This window comes from Oryctolagus cuniculus, chromosome 7, assembly GCF_051225735.1.
Source record: "Oryctolagus cuniculus isolate XC-2025 breed Fujian yellow rabbit chromosome 7, ASM5122573v1, whole genome shotgun sequence".
In the NCBI taxonomy this organism is placed as follows: domain Eukaryota; kingdom Metazoa; phylum Chordata; class Mammalia; order Lagomorpha; family Leporidae; genus Oryctolagus; species Oryctolagus cuniculus.
In genome coordinates this window covers 58438426-58463545 of record NC_142873.1, presented here as the reverse complement: position 1 = coordinate 58463545, position 25120 = coordinate 58438426, and the positions used below count along the sequence as shown (strand labels likewise).

The following is a 25120-nucleotide window of genomic DNA, read 5'->3' as shown; positions in this document are numbered from 1 at the left end:
GGCCATCTTCCACTGCTTTCCCAGGCCATATCAGAGACCTGGATTGGAAGTGGAGCAGCCAGGACTCAAACCGGCACCCATATGGGATGCCGGCACTGCAGGCGGTGGCTTTACCCACTATGCCACAGCACTGGCCCGGAGTGTTAAATTTTTGAAATCAAGTGCCTATCTGCTCTTAAGTGTTTTACCAAAATAGATTACTGACTTTGTAAGAAATCAGAGAGTACATACAGGAATAATAATTGGGTTGTTCACAGTCCCATTTTTCCCAAGAGAGTCCCAGTTATGACTATCACCTTGACGTAGGTATTAACAATAACCTTTTTGACTCTCAGAACTGTTCTAAGTTTTATTTTTTTCTTTTTTTTTTAACACTTTTTTTAAAGAATTCTTTTAAAATTTATTTATTTATTTGAAAATCAGAGTTACACACAGAGAGGAGGAGAGGCAGAAAGAGAGAGGTCTTCCATCTGCTGGTTCACTCTCCAATTGGCTGCAACAGCTGGAGCTGCACCAATCCAAAGCCAGGAGCCAGGAGCTTCCTCCAGGTCCCTCACGTGGGTGCAGGGGCCCAAGGACTTAGGCCATCTTCTACTACTTTCCCAGGCCATAGCAGAGAGCTGGATCGGAAGTGGAGCAGCCAAGACGCGAACCGGCGCCCATATGGGATGCCAGCACTGCAGGCAGCAGCTTTACCTGCTATGCCACAGTGCCGGCCACTGTTCTAAGTTTCAAAAAATTTATTTTCATTTTTTGTTTGAGTGACAGAGAGAAAGAGAACAGACAGAAAGAGAGCTCTTCCATCAGCTGATTTACTCCCTATATGCCTACAACAGCCAACGCTGGGCCAAGCCAAAGCCAGGAGCCCGGAAGTCAGTCTGGGTTTCCCACATGGATGGCGGGAATCCAAGTACACAAACCATCATAATGCTTCCCAGGGTACACATTAGTGGGAAGCTGGATTGGAAGCAGAAGAGACAAGACCCAAATGAAGCAGTCTGTTTCGGGACACAGGCATCAGAAGCAGGGACTTAACCACTGCACCAAATGCCTGCCCAGAAGTGTCCTGGGTTGAACAGTACACTGCATGGTTGCGGTCTGCTTGTAATGACCAACTAAGAGCTCCCTGATCTACCTCTCCCCATTCTCCATCCTCACCAATATGCAGAGGCCACGACTTAATCTTTTAGCCATTTATTTTGGTAGCCAACCTTCATATTTCTAAATAATATACTGCTCTGGTTTCATCAATTTTGGACGTGTTTATCACTTACTTTTAGCATAGATACAGATTTAATTTTCTTATACACCACCTCCCTTACCTCCCCACCCTGTACCAGGTTCCCCAGAGAAGCCAAGCTTCCTTTTTCATCTCCATTCTCTGTCCAGTTCTGTTTCTTCAGAGAATGAACATCTGGCTCATGCCTGGGCAGTAGATGCCTGGCTGCCGACATGAACAGGCGCGTGCAGGAAGCATGGTCAGGGGACAGATAGCTTCTGAAAATAGACCTTGAGCAGCTCCCTGGTTTCCCTTCCCATATTGCACCTCTCCTCCCTGGCAGCTGCTGCCTCCGTCTTCCGTCTCCCTGAGGCTCTGCAGGGCAGAGTGGTTCCCTCCCCCAGACTACAGGGGTCACCATTTCTCCAGCCTCTTTTCTTCTTCAGAGTGTTATTAACATTTCTTATTTGCTAGCATGTCTTATTTTTGTGGGTTTGAAAAGTCTTTTTTCATTCCATTGTTGTGGTGGTAAGGAGAAGAGGGGTCAGTGTTGTGGCATGGCAGGTTAAGCACCACTTGGGATGCCCACATCCCATATCCCATATCATAGTGCCTGATTCCAGTCCAGGCCGCTCCACTTCTGATCTAGCTTCTTGGTAATGCACCTGGGATGTAGCAGATGTCTCAAGTACATGGACCCCTGCCACCCATGTGGGAGCCCAGGTGGAGTTCCTGGCTCCTGGCTTTGGCTTGGCCCAGCCTTGGCCGTTGGGAGCATTTAGGGAGTGAACCAGCAGATGGAAACTCTCTCTGCCTCTTTGTTACTTTGCCTTTCAAATAAATAATTTTTTTTAAATCTTTAAAGAAAATACCCAGAAAAAGGAGAGTGGAAGTGGCCTACCACCTTCAGCCAGAAGCCAGTTTATTAAACTGGAAAGTTAGGGAGTTTTTTTAAACCAGAATACGTACACCAAAAGTTTTAAATTATTTTCCAAGGGGGAGAAGGGTTCTATTTGTAAAAAATTGTTTTTGAGAAGTGATAAAAATGGCCACTGGGATGACAACGCTCCACCCTGCAGGTCTGGGCCAAGCCCCCGAAGCATGAGCAGCAGCTGCCGAAAATCCACTGCCAGTTAGATTATTGTGCAGTTGTCATTAGGGTTATGTGGAAAGTGTCCCTTTAAATTTATATTCTCTTTAAACTTGGATCTTTGGCACCAGGTAAGTGGAATAGGGAGAGACAGGTGAAGGTCCAGGCCTTGTGAAAAGTCTCCACTTAGGATCCCAGTAACTGAGCCCATCTATGTGTGGGACGATGTCGAGTCATGGCACCTCTTATCTAACAGAGATTAAAATGCATATTACTAATGAAGCAAGATACAGTTAGGATGCCGCCTATTTCAAATGCTTCATTTCAGACTCCCGCTTTGGTGCCTCCAGTGATATAAGCATTGAGAGAACTGTAGCTTTCTGTGGTCCGGCCTTGTTCCGTCACCTACACCTGACCCCTAGTCACACCACACTGCCCACAGGTTCCTGGACTTCCTAGTCATTCTCTGAAACCCTCTCAGCCCCTACAGCTAATTGGTAGATTGTGTTCATAATTAAAGTAAATGTCAGTGTTTTCTGGCACGCAGTTTGCTTATCTTCCACCCTGCTAAATCGTGGGATCTTTGATGGCCCTTAGCTGTGTTTCATTTATTTATTTAATCTCTGGAACTATATTAGGCACTTAATTAGGCATTTAGTTTTGGTTATACTATAAATGTGGCCCCTTGCTATTTGGTGATAAATGTGTACAATTATTGAAAGGTGATCCTCGACCTCGAGGAGGAGAGGCAGCGGCACGCACAGGACACAGCGGAAGGAGACGACGTCACCTACATGCTGGAGAAGGAGAGGGAGAGGCTGACGCAGCAGGTAATCAGGTGGAGGGGATCCAACGGCTTTCACCCGGAGTAGCTTTCTCAGAAGTCCTGCAGGATATAAATTGGCGGTGCTCAGAAGGGCTCTGTGGTCACATGCGTCCGAGAGCTGCTGCTTAGACAAACTTCAGCAGCTTTCTAGCTTTAAATCTGTTAGCATCTTTCATGTGCAGAGGCGCATGTGAGTCTTCAAAAACAGGATGGAGTCTGCTCAGTGCAGAGCAAATCCATGTCTTCCGAAAATCTTCTTGGACAGGGATCATCACATGGCACCAGGGGACCCACTTCAAGGAACACCAATTTACCTGTTTTGACTTAGGACCCCCAGTAAGGAAGACATTTTCTATCACGACCCAGTACGTGCGCGTGCACACATATGCACGTGTCAGAAGTGGAAGTCTCAGGAAATGATACCTTACCCTTACTGCCTAAAGTACACGTTGACGTCTTCTATTCTAGTTCTTTTTCTAGTTCTGGCCGGGGCTCGCTAAGTTGGTTTCTTCATCCACTAATGAGCCTTAGAGTTTGAAATACTTTCCCTCTCATCCCTCTCTGTGCCTTAAACAGGGAAGACAGTTGAAACAGACTACATTTGTATTGAAATTATGATTCAATGCAGTTATTTATTTTTAAAACCAGAGAAAATTATTGCGGAAACTTAAAAAATTTTGTTCCCCGCCACATGCATCACAAAATCTGGTTTATACAACTTTCTGTTACCTGTTTTGATCGGTTCTAACGCTGTGTACGCCATGCAAGCCTAAACCACAGTGAGTGATGCATCAAATTCCCAGTCATAACGCTGAGAGGGCGTCAGAGCTAGAAGTGCCTCCTCCAGTATCAAAGCGCGTCCCGAGTGTGTGCACTTTCTGTTAGGTGTCCCGATAGCGCAGAAGTCTCCCAGTGCACGCACCACGGCGCCGGGGCGGGCCTCTGGGTCCGAGAACAGCTAACTGGCATGCTCTGCTCCACCAGAGGTTTTCCGTATCTGTTTCCTTGCTCTAATCAAAGTGGTCGCATTTCTCTCCAGTTGGAATTTGAAAAGTCCCAAGTGAAAAAGTTTGAGAAAGAGCAGAAGAAGTTGTCGAGCCAGCTGGAAGAGGAGCGCTCGCGCCACAAGCAGCTCTCGTCCATGCTGGTGCTCGAGTGCAAGAAGGCCAGCAGCAAGGCCGCCGAGGAGGGCCAGAAGGCCGGGGAGCTGAGCCTGAGGCTGGAGGAGGAGAGGAGCCGGGTGAGTCAGCTGGAGGAGGAGCTGGCCGCCGAGCGGAAGCGGGGCGTGCAGACCGAGGCCCAGGTGGAGAAGCAGCTGTCCGAGTTTGACATTGAAAGGGAACAGCTGAGAGCAAAACTGAACCGAGAGGAGAACCGGACCAGAACCCTGAAAGAAGAGATGGAGAGTCTGAAGAAAATAGTGAAGGACCTCGAGGCCGCCCACCAGCGCTGCAGCCCTGAGGAGCGGCCGAAGAAGCCCGTAACCACGTCCAAAGGCACCGCAACTGAGCCCCCCATGCTGGTGTCTGTATTTTGCCAAACCGAGAGTTTTCAGGTGGAGAGAACCCACGGGAACAACTTAGCCAAGGTGACAAGCCCTGGGCTGCCTGGCCCTACCACTCCTGCTTACTCTTATGCAAAAGCCAATGGCCACTGCGACCCAGAGACACAAACTGCCAGGGAGTTGATTGCAGGCAGCAGTGTAGAAAACCAAGTGCCTCCACGAGAGAAATCTGCGCCACTGGCCCACGAGAAAGCAGTGGAGAACGGCGGGTGTCCTGTGGGGACTGAGACTGCAGTTCCAGTGGCCACTCACCTCCCTCCCAGTGGGAGCTCCCTGTCCCCCAGCAGCACTGCCTCCTCCTCGCTGACACCCTCTCCTTGCTCCTCACCAGTACTAAGTAAACGCTTGCTGGGCTCATCAGCCAGCAGCCCCGGCTACCAGTCATCCTACCAAGTAGGGATCAACCAGCGGTTCCATGCAGCTCGACACAAATTTCAATCCCAGGCAGATCAGGACCAACAAGCCAGCGGGCTACAGAGCCCTCCGTCCAGGGATCTGTCCCCCACCCTCCTAGACAACTCTGCCGCCAAGCAGCTGGCCCGAAACACAGTCACTCAGGTGCTCTCCCGATTCACTGGCCACCAAGGGCCAATCAAGCCTGTCTCTCCCAACAGCTCTCCCTTCGGCACAGACTATCGAAATCTGGCCAGCACTGCCAACCCAAGAGGTGACACTAGCCATTCGCCCACTCCAGGGAAAGTGTCCAGTCCTCTGAGCCCCCTTTCTCCAGGAATCAAGTCCCCCACCATCCCCAGAGCTGAAAGAGGAAATCCTCCACCCATCCCGCCCAAAAAACCTGGTCTCACCCCTACTGCATCTGCCACTCCTCCACTGACCAAAACCCATTCCCAGGCATCCTCTGTGACTACCACGGAAGACCTTGCCAGCAGCTGCTCTTCCAACGCCGTGGTAGCCAATGGCAAGGACGTTGATATACTTTTGCCTACCAGCAGCTAGTCCCTAAGGGGGAAGTCTCCACATTTGACATTCCGTCATACTTCATCCAAGAGCTCAGAGTCAGACCATTGGGTCAAATCCTGTTATTTATTTTGATAGTGGCTGAAACCATCTGTATAATACATCTAGTGTGTTTTACCTTTTTGTATTTTTTTAAGTAGAAGCTGAGTAGTTTGGATTCTTAGGGTCCACATCTTTGTACTGAAGCTAGGAGACATTCTCAAGCTCAGCAGCCGCTGTCTTGTGATGGAGAAAGCGAACTGAGGAGCAGGTGGCGCTTCGCCGTCTCTTTCGGGACCAGCACCACCCGACGCTCGTTCGGAGTTATGCAGCAGTGGTTTGTGCAGATTTCCATTCCAGGTGAACATGTTTCAAAAGTGCCTGAACTAAGACTGCCGTAGGAATGCGATTCTGCAGCAGAAACGCAACACGGATCATCTCATTGCAGCAAATGAGAGCCTCTGTGAACTCTGAATGTTAAAAACCAACACTGCTTTTAATCCTCTTTTACTGATTTTAATACAAGCTTTGTGTTGTGTAACGGCTGCCTCAGTAGAACGGGAATCCCTCTGAAGGTGGGTGTAGACTCACCAGAGAGCTGAGCTGTGCGGAGCCCTGGAGAAATCCTCCCGGGCACTCAGCCGTTGGGTGCTGATCTCCTCGTACTTATGAAAAATTAAGTTACTCCCAGTCCCCTTCATACGTGCTTGAATATAATGAAATCACATCTCCATTCAGAAAATGTCTTCAAGCATCTACTGTTGTGTAAGGAACTTCTGATTCTGATTGCTGTTACTTGAATAAGAAGTGGTTACTTATTCTGTATAAAAGTTTTACAACAGAATGAAATCTTTATGCTGTAATCAAAAAGCAATAACTTAAGATTCAGTCTTTGTAATATTATAAGTCAGAATTATACAGGTGTTACCAAATTGTTACATTTATTCTCCAAGCTGCCAGCACTTGTCTGTATCTGTGGAACCAAATTAACTTTTGCCTAAATGGAAATACAGATGTATCTGTATGGACTCATACCCCTTCCTTCACATGTCGGACATACACACATACACATTAATGTTCGTGTGGTCATATCTTTGGAGTTTGCAATATAGCATAAAGGACAAGTAGAATGGCACACGTAAGATTCCCTGCCAAAGCAGCTAGGTGTGGCTGAGACCCAGCCAGAAGAAGAGGAGTCTTGTACACGGGGAGGTGGGGCAATTGTATTGGTAGGTACGTCTGCATGCAGACGCGGAAGTGAACTCACCCCAGTGTCGCAAAACCAGTCATACACATGAGTGCCACAGGCCACTCCCTCACCTGGTGGAAAGCAGCTGAGTGGCGGGAGCTGTAGCAGACTGCTGGGCCGAGCCCCATTTTCAGAGGCCGCCCAGTCTAGCTCCAGCTGCTTCCTGTGCTGCACGACCTCTAGACCCGGAGTTACCCGCTCTTCACAGTTTTGTGAAATCCAAGTTTTCATGAGAAACATTCTCATTTTTAAATATTAAGAACCAATCCAAAAATCTTTTAAACACTGATAGTTAGATAAACACTTCTGCAGCTGGATTTAGCCTATAAGCTGCCAAGCTGCAGCCTCCTTCATTCCAGAAATTTCTGTCATTTCCATCATGTCAACGTTTGCGTGGACAGAAACCTGAAGACTTTGGAAGTGTGTGGATCGGCACAGCAGACATAGTCCGTAGACTGTAGTGGTCATCGCCCTCTTCCAAAAAGGACTGTCCGCAACCCAGCCCAGACACGGTGTTCTGTGATTTCGTGTCCACAGGCAGGGAGACATCCTCCTAGCCCACATCTGTCCAGCACTACCTGACCCGCTACAGTTGAACTCTATTTCATGTTAACCCAATATGACTGGACAGGGGAAAAGGCAGTGGATGAAACCAATGAATAAATTACAGCCCAGTAGTACACTGTTGACTCCACAGCCTGTGATTTGATTAAGACAAATATATTTGAAATGCCCCAGGGTATCTACCAAAATGATGTAGGGAGGCATCTTAAACTGTCCAAAGCAATCATGCATTGAACTTGATCCCCATGCACAACCAAAATGAACAATGGTGATGAAACAGCTAACTTTTCTAAACAGGAGGGGGCTTCCATGCCACAGTTAATACCTCTCTTGCTTTCCATGGTAATCTTACAAGTTGCATTGTGCTTCTCCTTTGTTTTGGGATTAGATGATATATATAGAGAGAGGGAGAAAGACCATAAGGATGTTTATTTCTTAGGAAGTGCACTGAATGATGTATTTCTTTTACAGTGTAATATGGGGGTGGGGATATGCAAGAGAAATGTGTATTTTTGCTAGTTGCCTATCTTCTGAGATAAATAAGCACAATCCTGCAATGGATCCAATAATCCAGTTAGAGATTATAGGTTAGTATTTAAGTTTGCTGTAGATTGTGTGTGTGTGCGTGTGTGTGCACTAGGTAAAAATTCCATGATTTACAATTTTGGTGTTAACCCATGATGAGAAAGCTATGTTACCGGTCAACAGATGATAATGATGTACAACATGTAACACAGGCAGTAACTGTTAGTCATTAATGTTTGTAAAGCCAATTGTACCATGCAGAAATCTTCATTTTTATAGCAAACTACATTAAAACAAGTTAAATCATACTGTCTGGGGGAGAAGGAGTCTTGTTTGTACAAAGCCAAGATATTGCACAATTTGGGCATATTTTCCTGAAGCGGGAATGGGTGGCTTAGAGGGAGCACCTGATCATGGCTTTGAAAAACCAGATGGACCCACCCAGGTTAGAACCCCTTTTGAACTGGGACATGGACTTTAGTTAGAGCTGGGGAAAGCCTTCTCAGGATTCCAGCCTAATTTTTAAATCATTTGGGGGTTCTGGACCTTTTGAGAATCTTAAAAAATCGTAGAATCCACCCTCAGAGAAATGAATATGACCATATGCAAAATGTGGCTGATGGCTTCACCGGATCCAGAGACCCTGAAGCTGCCTGTGACTCATGTGCCCCAGCTCAGGAATGTCTGATCTGGTCCCGCCCTCTCACTGCATGATGACTAATGCTATCTCCTAGCCCACTGCTGTTGCTGCTACTGGGCTGTCAGCAAATGCAAGTTGTAGCCAGACAAAAGCACTTGAAAAATTCTTTGATGTAAAAAGGTGTTCAAACAGTGTGGTTGTTTACATATCTTAGATTTCTAGCAGTTAAGCCAATTAATGATCTTTTCAACAAACTCTGGCTCTATCCATCTTTCCATTACAGCCTATCAGCATGTGTGATTGCCGGGGGGTGTGTGTGTGATTTACATAGAGTGCTTCTGTTCTGTAGTCCTTGAAACCGAATTCCAACTGTCTTGAAATGCTGGCTTCATAGTAGAATGTGTTTTCTTAATGATGGGGGGGAGGGGGCAATGAGCATTGTTCCACAGCAGTAATTTTTAATGTAACTGCTATTATACTAGTTGAGAAAACTTGAGAGCCCATTTACCCATCTGTTTGCATGTCAGTGGCCAATTCATTTCTAAAAGCAAAAGGAGGAGGAGAAAGGAGATTGGGTGGGGGGAGTGGGGGATCTCAAAGTTCATTGGGCTTGAGTATAACCTTGGAAGCCTGGAGTCGTGGGAACTGGGGCCTCGGGGCTGGCTGATGGCGTTTTGAGGACCGGTGCTCCATGGCCCTCATCTGTTCTTTCACAAGTTTGTTATTTGCCTCTGACCTAAAGGGAAATCTTAGCTCCTGAAAGTGGTTTGCCACACGGTCTGGGATTCTCAGTCAAGAGTGCCTCCTGGGCACCAGGTGCCGCACTGGTGGTTTCACGTTTGGATGACCTTCCTCGTCCCCCCGGGCTGCTGTGTCGGCTCAGCAGCCAGTGTACCGAGGAGGCAGATGGGGACTAGAGATTTGCACAAGGGCCCTTCGTAAGGGACAGCAGGATTTAAACCTGCCAAGGACAAGGTTAGAACAAACATAAAGTCTTAACTGGCTTCATTTGCAAGTCTAGGATCAGGCTGCCCTGCGTCCTATAAAACAGTAAGTGTTCATATGGGCTGAGCCAGGTAGCAGGTTTTCAGGCTGAAGAAAGCAGGCACGACCAAGAACAGACTGGTTGTTTCCATGTGACTGCTCAGCTGGTGGGGACAGGGAGACAGGATGGAGAAACGGCTGATTGGTTAAGATCAGGCTACTTTTTTGGTAAGGACGAAAACAGAGGGGACTGTATGATGCCATTCAAGCTGGCCTGGTTGGGAAATTTGATTTTCTGTCTCTCTCTGCAAAGCCCTCTGAAGGTCAGATAAAGTTAGCTTTTTGGCCCCCTTTCTTGGTTATTTCCTGGTCTGCGTGGGCCTGGTACAGGAACCACATCCAAAGCTGTGGCGTCATGTCATGGAACAGAGGGTATTTCTCCAGTGAGCTGTCTCCTGGGACACTTGTTAAACATGCAGAGTCCCAGGCACCTCCCCTGCCCAGTCTGACTCAGAAGGCCAAGGTGGGGCTCTAGATAAGTGCCTGGGTCAGTCTTAAGATACAGCAAGTTTTAAAAGCCCTGCTGGACACCACACTGCTCCACCTGCAGCCGGAAGTGGATTATCAGACAAAACCAATGCCTGGAAACCTTGATCGGGTCAGACAAAACCAAGACATCTTTGTTGTGAATTCCCCGAGTATCCAAAGATGAGTCAGGAAGGCAGGCAGCTATTAAGACACAAGTGTCAGCCTGTTCCCTGCCCGCAGGGTCCTCACAGTCCAGCAAAACAGCAGCACAGACCACGGCTTGCGAGGATCACCGAGTGAGTGCAGCAAGCCATGGGGAGTCACTCAGGGGGGTCCTGGCGGGCCACTGTGGTCACGCCGAGGCAACAGAGCTCTGTGTGGGCCGGAAGAGGCTAACTGGAAAAAGAGCAAGTGCCCTCTGCTAGGTGTTGCCTTCCTGGAGTCGTGCAGTGGCTCTGCCTTTGCTCCTTTCCATGGGCTTATCTTGATGCTAGGATGAGGTCAGAGACAGTGGCACCAGAAGTCCCGCTTGAAGGGACCAGACAGACAGTGTGGTTTCTACAAGCCCTGGGGCTGGTAGAAGCAGGAGCTCCCAGAGGCAGAACTCGGCGAGTTGGGCAAGGACCCTGTTGCCAAAAGGCCATGTTCCCCATCCGCATCCTCTCCAGGGTCCCTCTCTTGGTCACATCCTCTCACTCTAAGCAGATGAGAACGATGAGGAGTAAGCCTTGGAAAGGAGCGCGTAAGCCCTCGTGGCACACGTGCAGGTGATGACTCCTTCCTTGCGGGGGGTGGGGGGCAGCTTCTCTGCTCCCCGCAGCATCTGTGTGTGTGTTGCTGCTGCACTGGGGGAGCACCCCACTGTGACACGGCCGGCCCCGAGGAATTCTGGGGAAGCATGTCAAAGCGAGATTCTCCTCCTCTCCTCAAAGTGGCAAGAACCCTGCTCAGGACACAATGGAGTAGACGCTGGAATGTGCCAGCAGCTCACCTTAGGGCATGAAGGGGGCCAGGGATGCTGACAGCGAGGGGCTCCCAGTGACAGCCCCTTCCCATCTCACACTCGGCTCCCACCCAGTTTATACCTGCCTCCTGGTCCCAAATCGGGAGAGGTCTCAAGGTGCATCCAGCTTCAAAACCCCCGGTCCCGTGGGCTGCAACCTTTACCAAGGCCGAATTACAAGGCAGCTTCTCCCTCTGCCAGTCCTGTTCTCTCCGCCTTGCGCTCCCTGGGGGTGGGTCCCGCGGTGCTGCCAGGCCGGCCTCCTGCACCCTCCTGTCCCCCTGAGTCTACTCTGTTCCTGGGTAGGGCCTCCAAAGGAGAGAGGACACATTTTCTGAGTAGTTACCCGGGGCCTGGCTTTCAGCCAGGGGTTTTACACACGTTACTCCATTCAGTCAGCACAACCTCCAGCCCACTTGACAGATGAGGTTACTGAGGCCTGCTGAGACACAGTGCGCGACCCGAGCTCCTGCAGCAGAGCAGGGCCGAGAGTGTAACAGCTGAGACTCGGGTCCCTCCCCTCACCGGCCACACTGTCGCCTCAGAACCATAACAATATATTTGAGTCATTTAGAATATTAGTTTGGGGCAGGTCTTTGGCTCAGCAGTGACGTCACTGCTCAGAGCAGCTGCATCCCATCATCCCATATTGGAATGCTTGATCCAAGTCCCAACTGCCCTGTTCATGTGCTCCATGGGAGGCAGTGGAAGATGGCCCAAGGACTTGGGTCCCTGCCACCCATGTAGGAGACCTGGACTGAGGCTTTGGCCTGGCCCAGCCCTGGCTGTTGGTGGGCATTTGGGGGGTGAACCAAGAGATGGAAGATTCTCTCTCTGCATTTCAAGTAAAATGAAAATAAATTTTTTTAAAAAAATAGATAAAATGCCCATTTATTGCCAGCCACACACCTAAGCAAGAATCCACTGGCCAAAGCCAGTCTGGCTCCCTCATTCCACCTCAGCCGACTGCTGCGCCCTCGGTGCACCTGGTCCAGCAGTCCCTTGCTCTGCCCTGGACGCGCCCCTGGGCGTACCCTCCTGTCACCTGGCTTCTCCACAGTGTCTGGCTTTGATCTTACTCACCCAGCTGCCCCATATCCCAGGCCTTGCCCTCTGCCTGCCATACTTGTTGCCATGAAAATCCTGCCCTTACGTCCCCGAACTGGTCCGCCAGCCGGGGTGAGGGTGGTGGAGCTTCCGCTCCCAGGCTGAATCGGTGCTGGGACGCGCCTGCTCGCGGGGCACGCCAGGAAGCCACGGAGCCTCCGTCCCCTCCCTCCCTGCCCTCGAGTCCCTCACTGGCCACACCTGCCTGTGGAGGAGAGGCCACCTCATCTTCCTCCTCCTCCCCCAGCGGAGCTCAAACAGCCGGCTCTCCCAGGAGAAGGTGCAGTGCGCCCCCCCACTCCAGCCCACGCGGCCCACACCTCAGCGGCCCTCCAGGCAGATAGGGCGCTCTCGGGATGCCGGGTGGGGGTGGGGGTGCCCGCAGCACACAGGCCCCTTCTTCATGCCTGCGTGTTTTCCCCGTCGTGCGCCTCGGTGAGTCAGCGCCCCAGGGCCACACACAAGGCCCCATTCAGAGCTCGTTTTCCTTCTGCTCTCACTCAGATCTTGGCTCTGCGCACTCCCTGGCTCTCTATGTGGGCCTTATTCTCACCATGGGAAAGCGCTGCTCCTTGCCCTGTGCCGCCTCCCTCCCGACACCCACACATTCCTCTTCCTGGCCCTCTGGGGAGTTGGCAGTCCCGGCTGCATTCAAACCGAATGGAAACGGCACACTGAAAGCCTCACCCGCGGAGCCTGCAGGTTCTGTGCAGGCCCTGAGCCAGGCGGAGGCCGCAAGGCGCGCACACACACACACACACACACACACTCACACGGCCGCGCTGGCTGCGTGGACTTTCTAAGGGCTGGGATTTACACAGGAAAGGCGAGTCTAGAGACTTGAGCTGTACCAGAAGTGAAGCATATGGGGATGTGCAAACAGCTGGACCAAGACAAGCTGTTCAGAGTGAGAGCTTTGTCATTGTCTGCGGGCCCTTGAGCAACCGAGGGAACCTCTGCTGGCCTCCATCTGGGCACCCCAAAGCGGACCTCCCCCTTGGGGGTCCCTGGCAAGCGCCTGGCACAGAATAATTCCGCAGGGGACTCGCTGCTCCCTGGGCGGCAAGGCGCTGCGGGTGCAAGGGCGGCTACACGCGTGGGTGTTGTCTATGCCTCGGAAGGCGAGGCCCGGGTGCGGCGTGCCAGGATGGCCGGCTCCTCCCGCCGGCAGCCCCGCCCTGCTGCGGAAAGCCGACTCGCGGGCGCCCCCTGCTGTCCCCGACGCGGACACTGGCCGGCGCCCGGGGCTGGCGGCGCACCCACCTCTCTAGGAAAGGTCTGCGTCGGCGGCGGGGGAGCCGCCAGAACCCGCCCAGACTACGTCAAAGAGGTCAGAGTAACAGAAACCATTTCATGGGATGCTTGTGAGCGTTAAAAGAGCAAAACATCGGACTAGACCCCCCGGAGGGGGGAGACGTTTGACCGAGCCGAGCCGTCGTCCCATAGCTGGGGGCCTGCGTTCAAGTGCCTGCCCCACTCCTGATTCCCAATCCGGGCTGATGTGTTTGGGCCCCTGGAAGACAGCAGGGATGGGTCAAGTATTGAGTCTGTGCCGCCCACATGGGGAGACCTGATTTCCCTACTCCTGGCTTCGGGCTGTGGCCCAGGCCGTTGCTGGCATTTGAAGGAGTGAACCAGCAAATGGGCTGTCCCTCCCAGCCACACACACACACACACAGCGTCTCCAGTGAAGTAAATAAATAACTTTAAAGAGAAATGCTTGCCCCAGCGGAAGCACGCACTCGGGAAGTGAAAGCTACTAGTGTTCAGGAAGCTCTTAGAATAGTGTCGGCCCAGAATGACTCCATCAACACTCGCGTATTCATTCACCCACTTAACGATGCCTCAACAGGGTCTTGCTTTTCCTAGCCTGTTGATGCTGTAAAATACAAAACCCTAATGAGCCAAGTAAGTGAGCAAGAGCCAGCACTGTGGGGAGAGAACAAAGAGAGCGCATGCATTCAAACGTCCGTCCGTGCACTGGAGGCCAGCATGGGGCTTTAGATGCTGGTGGGAGACGCAACCATGTGAACCGTCATTAAACAGCCACTGGCCGTGGCTGCCAAGGTAACGTGGAGGCGGGAAGGGGCTCACCTAGGAGGGACACTGGCCCTGGTCTCGAAGGAGGGGTGGGTGCCCCAGGTAAAGAGGGGGAAGGGCATTCCAGGCATTGGCACAGTGCACCAAGCTGCCAACAAGCCCCTGGGGTTTCTGGCGAGGAGTCCGGAAGCAGAGTGTGGGTCTGGGGGAGTAAAGGGGGATTGGACGCGCCACCCTGGGAAAGAGGGCGGTCTCTGCTGAGCAGCTGAGCTGCTGCGGCGTGAGGAGCCGGGGCACGTTTACCACCAACCAGAGTTTACATTTCCAGACCCAGGGCTGGCATTTCGGCACAGCAGTTTAAGCCGCCACCTGTGATGCTGCGGCCAACATCCCGTTCAGGCGGTAGTAAGAGTCCTGGCTGCCCTTCTTCAGGTCCAGCTCTCTGCTAGTGAACCTAGGAAGGCAGCAGAAGACGAGCTGAGTGTTCAGGCCCCTGCCACCCGCTCCTGGATGGAGTTCTAGGCTCCTGGCTTCCGGCTGGCCCAGCCCTGGCTGTTGCAGCCATCTGCAGAGTGAGCAGCAAATGGAAGATCTCTCTCTGTCTCTCACTCCCTAACTCTACCTTTCAAATAAATAAATAAATAAATATACTTGAGTCTTTGCAAGCCTTGTCAATCTAGCAACAGGTTCTAGGAATACTCCTGTCCATCACTGCTCCCTCACCTCACATAATGACATGAGAGCCGTGTTCTGTGAATTTGTCCTCACACCTGGCACCAAAGGGAAGTGGGACGTGGAGAAGAACAAGGTTTCAGATGTGTCAAGCCTGAACTTGTCTATAGAAAATTCTCCAGCTTCCTTTCCAGCTTGGGCCGTGCAGGATGGCTCCCAAGAAGAAGGCTAGGAGAAGCTGGTGCCGTGGCTCACTAGGCTAATCCTCCGCCTTGCGGCACCGGCACACTGGGTTCTAGTCCCGGTCAGGGCGCCGGATTCTGTCCCGGATGGCCCAAGTGCTTGGGCCCTGCATCCCATGGGAGAACAGGAGAAGCACCTGGCTCCTGCCTTCAGATCAGCGTGATGTGCCAGCCGTGGCAGCCATTGGAGGGTGAACCAACGGCAAAAAGGAAGACCTTTCTCTCTGTCTCTCTCTGTGTGTCCACTCTGCCTGTTAAAAAAAAAAAAAAAAAAAAAGAAGGCTAGGGGAAGGGTTGTTCTGCCAGGAAGGAAGTGGTAAGCTAAGCGTGTACCACCAACACTCACACGCACCTCTGCGGAGTGGGCTTTACCACGTGTGCCCCTTGGGCACTGAAAATTTGCCATGAAGGAGATAGGTACTCCAGCTGTGCACACGGACACCAGGCTCAACACAGCCATCTGGGCCAAAGGAACAAGGACTGGATGAAGAGTCACAAACAGCTTTACACTTTGGCTACCTGTGAACCCGTTTTCAAAAATCTACATTCAGTGTGGGTGAGAACTAGTGGCTGACTGTCAAATAAGCTTACATAACTGCAACAAATATTCCTCCAGTTATCATATGTGTAGAATTAAGAAGTGGGAAATTAATTTCTTATCAGTGCATAGCCAAAACCAAATTTCTCTTATGAGGAAAATAGTAATGCAGTATACACAATTATAAAGGCACCATTCATAAGAAGATATAATAAAAGAATATGGAATTCAAAGATATGGAGTTTTTGTTTTAACTTTAAAAAGTTCTGCTTCTGGGCCGGCGCCACAGCTCAATAGGCTAATCCTCCACCTAGCGGTGCCGGCACACTGGGTTCTAGTCCCAGTCAGGGCGCCGGATTCTGTCCTGGTTGCCCCTCTTCCAGGCCAGCTCTCTGCTGTGGCCCGGGAAGGCAGTGGAGGATGGCCCAAGTGCTTGGGCCCTGCACCCCATGGGAGACCAGGAGAAGCACCTGGCTCCTGCCTTCGGATCAGCGTGGTGCGCAGGCCGCAGCGCGCCAGCCGTGGCAGCCATTGGAGGGTGAACCAACGGCAAAGGAAGACCTTTCTCTCTGTCTCTCTCTCTCACTATCCACTCTGCCTGTCAAAAAAAAAAAAAAAAAAAAAAAAAAGTTCTGCTTCTGACCCAGATAGGATAATGGGTACTGGATTTGTGCACACAACTAAACATAGAACAAAACTCTTAAACAACTGTACTTAAGTCATCAGACACTAGGCAACGAAGAACAAAGATGGAAAAGTGAATATTGTGCCCCGTAGGCAGGAGGAATCCGAGTGTAACCTGGTAATCTCCCAAAGTTAAGGAAACGAGGCTGGGAGTCTAGAGAGGGAAGATATTGGAGGCAAGGAAGCTGCAGGGAGAGAGGCCAGGAGACCTGAGGGCTTCCTGTACTGAGTACTGACTTCTGATCTGCACATGGCAGAAAGCCAGGGAGAGCCACCCACAAGGACAGAGGGGACAGTACTCAGAACTCTCATGGGACCAAGGGTAGTTTGTTTTCACTAGCCAGAAAGAGAACCTCAGAATTTACTACATATCGGCTAGAGTATTCAGAAAAATTTTGTCTCTGTAGTGGACCACAATCAGCCAAGTCTAGACTAAATGATCCTCTGCTTCCATCTTTAAAAAGTTTAAGTGGAAGACTCAAAAGAAGCAATCCTAGAGCAAAGCTCAAGAACGTATAGGAAAACAAAAACATCTAATACCTGAAAAGATAAAATTCACAATGTCGGACATTCAATCAAAAAATTACCAGACATGCAAAGAAGCAGAAAATACAGCAAATACTTAAAGTCAATCAATTGAAATTACCCCACACAGACAAGCGTGGGATAATAGAAATAGTGACAATCATGTTAAAACATCTATTATGGTTGTTTTCCACATGCTTAATGATATAGTAGAAAAGTTATATTTTTTTTAATTGGAAACATGGAAGACGTAGAAGTATCTGAGATGGGGGCCAGCGCCGTGGCTCACTTGGTTAATCCTCTGCCTGTGGTGCTGGCATCCCATGTGGGCACCGGGTTCTAGTCCCGATTGCTCCTCTTCCAGTCCAGCTCTCTGCTGTGGCCCGGGAGGGCAGTGGAGGATGGCCCAAGTGCTTGGGCCCTGCACCCGCATGGGAGACCAGGAAGAAGCACCTGGCTCCTGGCTTCGGATCAGCACAGCGCCAGCTGTAGCAGCTATTTGGGGAGTTGAACCAATGGAAGGAAGACCTTTCTCTCTGTCTCTCTCTCACTGTCTGTGACTCTACCTGTCAAATAATAATAATAATAATAAAAGAAGTATCTTAGATGAAGAAAACGTTGGATTGTACTACAAGCAGATTATACACTGTAAAAGAAATGATTGTTCAACTTAAAGGAATAGAAATAAAAAATATCCATAATGAAGTACAGAAAACGGGGCTTGTATTGTAGCATAGTAGAGGAAGCCACTGTTTGTGATGCAAGCATCCCATATGAGTGACAGTTTGAGTTCCAGCTGCTGCACTTCTGATCCAGCTCCCTGCTAATGTGCCTGGGAAAGAAGTGGATGAAGGCTCAAGTACCTGGGCCCCTGAACCCACAGGGGAGGCCCAGATGAAGCTCCAGGCTTCAGCCTGACCCATCCCCAGCTGTTGTGGTCATTTGGGGAGTAAACCAGCAGATGAAAGATCTCTGTTTCTCCCTCTCTATTCCTACCTCTGCCTTTCAAATAAATAAATACCTCTTAAAAAAAAAGAAACACAGAAAATTAGTTTTCTTAACTGAATAGTAGAGCATGGATCTGTGGGGAAAATTCAAGTAATCTATTGTAAGTTTAATCAAAATAGATGAAAGAAAACATTTCAGCAAATAATAATGAAGAGTTTCTGAATTTGATAAAAATGATAATTCCACAGATACAAAAAGTCAACAAATCCAAGTATAAGAAACAAAGGAAACTATAGTAAAATATCATAATAAAATTGCTTAAAACAAATCAGAAAGAGAACACCTTTAAAGTAAGTAGAGGGGACTGGCACCGTCGTGTAGTGGGTAAAGCTGCCACCTGCAGTGCCAGCATCTGCATATAGGCTCTGGTTCAAGTCCAGGTTGCTCCAATCCAGCTCTCTTCTATGGCCTGGGAAAGCAGCAGAAGATGGGCCAAGTCCTTGGGGCCCTGCACCCACATGGGAGACCTGGAAGAAGCTCCTGGCTCCTGGCTTCGGATTGGCACAGCTCCGGCCGTTGCAGCCATTTGGGGAGTGAACCAGCAGATGGAAGACCTCTCTCTCCCTCTCTCTCTCTACCTCTACCTCTGCCTCTGCCTCTGCCTCTGCCTCTCTGTAACTCTGCCTTTCAAATAAATAAATAAATATTAAAAAAAAATAAAGTAAGCAGAGGAGGGAAAATTACACACAGTGAACAAGGATAAGAAGAACAGCGGACATCTCATCAGTGACAATGCATCCTGAAGATCATGGAGCACCATCTGTAAAATATCAGGAAAACCTTTCTCTCTGTCTCTCTCTCTCTCACTGTCTATAACTCTACCTGTCAAATGAATAATAAAAAAAGGCAAAATTAAAACATTTCTTAAACATGGACAAGCAGAATACATTTGTCAAGAGTAAATCTGCAATACAAGGAACATTAAAGCAATTGCTGCATGCAGAATGAAAACAGTGCCAGTTATTTGCTTCTGCTCAAAGGAATGAAGAGCACCAGATGCGTACATGGGTAGATACAAAAGACTGGGTGTTTTGTTTTGTTTTGTTTTGTTTTACTTCCTTAAATCTCTTTTCAAATTCAGCACAGTGTACCCTGGGATTTATATGTAGAAAAAAGTGTATGACAATAATAGCACACAGACTGAGAGAGGAGAAATAGAAGTACACTCCTGGGGCTGGCACTGTGGCGTATTAGGTAAAGCTGCTGCCTGCAATGTGGGCATTCGTAGGGACGCAAGTTCATGTTCCAACTGTACCACTTCCCATCCAGCTCCTGGATAAAGGCCTGGGAAAAGCAACAGAAGATGGCCCTAGTGCTTGGGCCCCTGCTACCCACGTGGGAGACCTGGAAGAAGCTCCTGGCTCCTGGCTCCTGGCTTTGGCTTGGCCCAGCCCCAGCTGTTGTGGCCATCTGAGGAGTAAACCAGCAAATGGAAGATCTTTCTTTTCCTTCTCTGTGTAACTCTGACTTTCAAAAAGATAAGTACATATTTTAAAAAGATACACTATTTTAAGATTCTTTTTTAAAAAAAAAAGATTTATTTATTTGAAAGACAGAATTACAGAGAGAGACAGAGAGGGAAGAGAGCTTTTCTATCCTCTGTTTCATTCCCCAAATGGCTATAACAGCTGAGGCTGGGCAGGCCAAAGCCAGGAGCCAGGAACCCATCCAGGTCTCCCTTGTGTGTGCAGGGTCCCAAGCACTTGGGGTATCTTTCATTGCTTTCCCAGGCACATTAGCAGGAAGCTGGATCAGAAGTGGGGCAGCTGGGACTCAAACCAGTGCTTATGTGGGACACTGGCAATACAGGCGGCAGCTTAACCCACTGTACCACAACGCAGGTCCCTGTAAGATTCTTATATTATATGTGAACTAGTATATATTGCATAAAATTTGACCATGATAAGTCTAAGATATACACTATAAACCCCAAAGCAAAAAAAAAAAAATCCTAAAAGTCAATAATCTAACATAGGAGATAAAACAGAATCATAAAGCATTCTTAACTCAAAACAAATAAAAGGAGGGAAAGGAGAGCAAAAAAGATGATAGAAAAATAGCAAGATTGTTTATTTAAAGTTAAACATATTAATAATCACTGAAAATATAAATGGCCTAAACAACTAAAGGCAGAAATTATCAGATTATAGTTTTTTTTTCCTAATTTACATGACAGGTAGAGTTTACAGTCAGAGAGAGACAGAGAGAAAGGTCTTCCTTCCATTGGTTCACTCTCCAAATGGCCACAACGGCCGGAGCTACGCCGATCTGAAGCCAGGAGCCAGGAGTTTCTTCCTGGTCTCCCATGTGGGTGCCATGGACTTGGGCCATCTTCTGCTATCCCAGACCACAGCAGAGAGCTGGACTGGAAGAGGAGCAGCCGGGACTAGAACCCGGCGCCCATATGGGAAGCTGGCGCTGCAGGCAGAGGATTAACCTAGTGCGCCGCGGCACCAGCCCCATCAGATTATAGTTTAACACCAAATTATATGCTGTTAACAAGAAATCCACTTTAAAATATAAAGACCTGGGGAGGGTGTTTGGCCTAGTAGTTAAGCTTGGAGGCTGAATCCCATAACAGAGTGCCTGGGTTCAAGTCCCAGCTCTGCTTCCATTCCAGCTTCCTGCTAATGCACACCCTGCAAGGCAGCAGGTGATGGCTTAGGTAGTTGGGTCCTGCCACCCACATGGGAGACGTCGACTGTGCTCCCAGATCCCAGCTTCCGCCTAGCCAAGGCCCAGCCATTGCAGGCATTTGGGGGATGAGTGAGCAAATGGGAGATCTCTCTCTGGCCCTCTGCCTCTCTGCCTCTCTGTCTCTCCCTCTCTGCCTCTTATGTAGGGCAAATTGTTATTGATTCCAATCAAATTCAAAAAAACACATATTATTTTTGAGAGCACACAGAACATTTACCAGAATAGATAATATTGTTGGCCATTAAAATGTCTCGAGGGGCCAGCACTGTGGTGTAGCAGGTAAAGCCGCTGCCTGCAGTGCTGGCATCCCATATGGGTGCCGGTTCGAGTCTCAGCTGTTCCACTTCTGATCCAGCTCTCTGCTATGGCCTGGGAAAGCAGTAGAAGATGGGCCAAGTCCTTGGGCCCTTGCACCCATGTGGAAAACCCAGAAGAAGCTCCTGGCTACTGGCTTGAATCAGCCCAGCTTCAGCTGTTGCAGCCATTTGAGGAGTGAACCAGTGGATGGAAGAGCTCTCTGCCTCTCTCTGTCTCTGCCTCTCTGTAACTCAGCCTTTCAAATAAATAAATAAATAAATAAATCTTTTAAAAATAAAATGTCTCAATAAATGTAATAGGATTTATTTTTTAAATTTATGTATTTGTTTTAAAATATTTATTCAAAAGTCAGATTGACACACATCTCATCCAGTGGTTTTCTACCCAGATGTCTACAAAAGCCAGGTTTTGGCTAGGCTCTGGCTAGAAGCCAGGAATCCCATCCAGGTCTCCAGGTCTCCTAGGTGATTGGCAGAGATCCAAGTACTTAGACCATCATTTGCCATTTTCCAGGCACATTAGCAGCAAGTAGGATCAAAAACAGAATAACTTGGACTTGAACTTTTACTTCAATATGGGATGTCACTGTTGCAAGGGGCAGCTTGACCCACTGTGTCACATACCAGTCCCTTATTTGTTCATTTATTTATTTGAAAGGCAGAGTGACAAAGAAAGAGACAGAGAGAAAGAGCTTCCATCTCTTCTATCCGCTCATTCCCTCCCCAGGACTCAGGAACTCCATCTGAGTCTCCAACATGGTTGGCAGAGATTCAAGTCCCAGACACATGTGCAAGAAGCTGGATCAAAGTAGTCAGGACACAAACCAGCACCCGCTATGGGACCCTGGTGTCTCAAGAGGCAGCATAACCCACTATACCACGACACCTGCCCCAAAAGGGTTTAAATAATCCAAATTATGTCCTTTAAAAGGAATTAAATTGGAAATGAATAACAGAAAGGCCTCTGGAAGATCACCAAAAATTTCAAAAACAATACACTTCTAAATAATTAATGATTAAAGAAGTCAAAGGAGAATTAGAAAAATTATTTTAACTGAGTGAAAAGGAAAACGTGACATACCAATATTTCCTGGACACACAGAAAGCAGTACTAGAGGGAAACTTATAATACCAAATACCTCCATTAAATAATAAGAAGGGAGAGGTAAGCATTTGGCCTAGCAGTTAAGATGTCCATTCATTCCCATATCTGAGTACTTGGTTTTGAGTCCCTGTTTCAATTTCTTGCTAATGTGGATCCCAGGAAGCAGCAAGTGATGGCTCAGTAGGTGGGTCCCTGCCAACCAAGTGGGAGGTCCAGACTGAGTTCTGCTTTCAGAACTGGCCATTGTAGGCATCTGGGGAGTGAACCAGTGGATGAGAGCACACTGCTTTCTTGCTTTCGCTTTCTGTCTGTCTCTCTCTCTCTCTCAATCTGCCTTTCTGACTCTTAAATTAATGAGAAAAGAAAAAGGTTTAAAATCAATTGATAAAGTAGAACTCAGAGTGACATTACAAAGACGATGGACTAAATAGCTCCCAATACTCATTCTGCTGACAAAAACAAATAAACAACTACATAGCACACAAACCAAAGATGGTCACATGAAAATGTGTAGAAAGTGTCCTGTCTGCCTTATATTATCCCCAGTCTGGGAGACAGCTTGGCACCAAGAGAGATCCCCTTTACATGACCTCCCTGTGGGAGAAAAGGTGAGCAGGAGGACCCGAACAGCCCTCAGCATCACTGCAAATACCCACAGCTTTCACCCCCAAGGACCCCTGCCAACTATACCACTACCTGCCTCAACTGACAAAGCTCACCAGAGTTCATACTGCTGATCTCCTCCCCCAGAGAAGAAGCTGCTGCTATGCCTTCTGTGGCTAGAACCACCAACCCTTCTCCACAACTGGGCACATACTCCGGATCCTGTGGCCAAGGCTATTCCATCTGTGACTTCAGCTCAGATATTGGCACCATCACTGGAGCAGGCACGCCCATGCCCCAAGTCCTGGAGCCATGGCTACTTCATGCATACTCATGCATCAGATACTAGCACCACTGCCAATGTGGGTGCATGATACCCTGGATACAGCACAAAGAGGGATCCCCTCGACCATGACCTTCCCTTATGCCACCTAGGATCTGAACAGCCCTCACTGCTGCCATGGACATCTGAGGCCCTCTACAGACATGACCTTAGTGATGAAGCTGCATGGGCTATGCCAATACACCCATTGTGGACCTGGAGTCAATGTTGCAATCTCCCAGGGCTGGAGCCCCAACACCCCACTCAAATGGTGTCTTCACACCCTTCACAAGTGAAAGTCTTTCCCCCTGAAGCCAGACCATAATATATGGAAGAGGTGACCGTTCCTTCTGAAGCACAGAGCATATACCAGTTCAAGGCTACAGAAACATGAAAAGTCAAGGGAATAGGACAGTACTAAAGGAACACAATAATAACAAACCACAAAGAAGCAGAGACCTGTGAACTTTCTAACAAATAATCCAAAATAACTGTTTTAAGAAAGCTCAGCAAGCTACCAGAGAACAGAGGCAACTCAATAAAACCAGGAAAACAATACATGAACAAAATGACAATTTAAATAAAGAAACAGAAATAAAAAGCAAAAATTCTAGAACTGAAAATACAATGAATGAAATGGAAAATCCAATAAAGAACTTCAGTGGCAGACAGCCAAACAAAAGAATCTGAATGTTAAAACACACATCATTTGAAATTATCTAGTCAGAGGAGTAAAAAAAGAAAGAATAGGGAGTCTCAGAAGTAGAAAACAGAGAAGTTGGGGGGAAATTATTTAAATAAATGATGGACAAAAACTGCAAATCTTGAGAGAGAAAAGGACATCTAGATTCATGAAGCTCAAATGTTTCTAAACATAATCAACCCAAAGGCGATGACACCAAGATATATTATAATAGAATTGTCAAAAGTTAATGACAGAGAGAAATTTGGGAGCAGTAAATACAAGTAATTCCTCAGATATAAGGCCAAGCCTGTTGCAGGCAGGCATTTGGGGAATGGGCCTGCAAATGGGAGAGTGTGCACTCTCTCTCCCTTCCCTTTCTCTGCCTTCCTCGCAAATAAAAAAAAATGATAAAAAGAAATGCTTAAGGGAGATCTACAAATTGAAACAAAAATATGCTTAAAAGCAATATGAAAGTATAAATTGACCTGGTGAAGGTAAATATACTAGAAAGATATAGTAACTGTTTTATGTAAATTACTTTTAACCCAATATGAAAGATTAAACTTGGTAATGGATAGACAATATTAATAAAGCAAATTCTCCCTACAAGATGACAAAATGGACAAAGAGGGTAAAAGTATACAATAGTAACTGAAGTTAAACTGTTATCACCTAAAAATAAAAGGCTACAGCCCCAAGGTATTTTATGCAAGCCTCAAGTTCTCCACAAGGAAAAGATTTATCATGGATAGACAAAAGATAAAGAATAAAGGAAAATCACTATGAACAAACATTAAATAACTAAGAAGAACAGCAAGAGAAGAAGAGAGGACCAAAACAACTGCAAAGTAGAAAACAATTAACAAAATGGCAATAGTAAGTTCTTACTTTTCAATAATTACTTTAAATGTAAATGGATTAATGTTGGAGTCTCAAGCCCAAGGCTGGCCCCTGACCAGCAGGGGGCCAGTACAGGCACTCCCCAACAAGGCGAACAGGAGAGGTGAGGTCGACGGGTCATGAACACACCACAAGCACCCATGAATTCTGTCGAAGCAGGAACCGCTTTATTGAAGAAGTATTAAGGCTTATAAAGCTTACAAAAGACATGCGCAGTAGGGGAGCCAATCAGTGAAAAGGTCATGCAGGCATGGGTGGAGCACGCACAGGGGCACCTTAAGCAAAGTATAGGGATCACGCACTGTCCACGTGTCCTAAACTAAAGCAGACCTATTCCTGCCAGTGTCCTGATCTTACGTAGCTTAACCGCAGCAGCCACAGACACGCCCCTCGAACATCTGCCAGGTGCCATATTGTAATGGAGATTTTAGGCAGTGCCCAACAGATTAAACTCACTAATCAGGAGACATATATTACCTGAGTGGATTTAAACACATAAGATTCAATGAAAAGCTTCCCACAACTG

General features: G+C 48.2%; 1 protein-coding gene and 1 long non-coding RNA gene across 5 annotated transcripts in view; both read left to right on the top strand.

Moving 5' to 3' along the window:
* CTTNBP2NL (CTTNBP2 N-terminal like) overlaps positions 1-8302 on the top strand; it is a 64421-nt gene extending 56119 nt beyond the window's left edge. For all 3 annotated transcript variants that reach the window (XM_008264666.5, XM_002715769.6, XM_089300145.1), the window contains 2 exons: positions 3032-3139; positions 4175-8302. In XM_008264666.5, coding sequence (XP_008262888.2) covers positions 3032-3139; positions 4175-5656 — 1590 coding nt within the window. In that variant the 3' untranslated portion in view covers positions 5657-8302. The remainder of the gene's footprint in view (positions 1-3031; positions 3140-4174) is intronic.
* A 5734-nt stretch (positions 8303-14036) lies between these two features.
* On the top strand, positions 14037-14946 carry LOC138850577 (uncharacterized). 2 transcript variants are annotated; one of them, XR_011390522.2, is made up of 2 exons: positions 14037-14323; positions 14729-14946. It is a non-coding gene; the product is annotated as an uncharacterized LOC138850577 (long non-coding RNA). The 2 variants fall into 2 exon arrangements; XR_011390523.2 differs by having other exon boundaries at positions 14042-14323; positions 14625-14946.
* The last annotated feature ends 10174 nt before the right edge of the window (positions 14947-25120 follow it).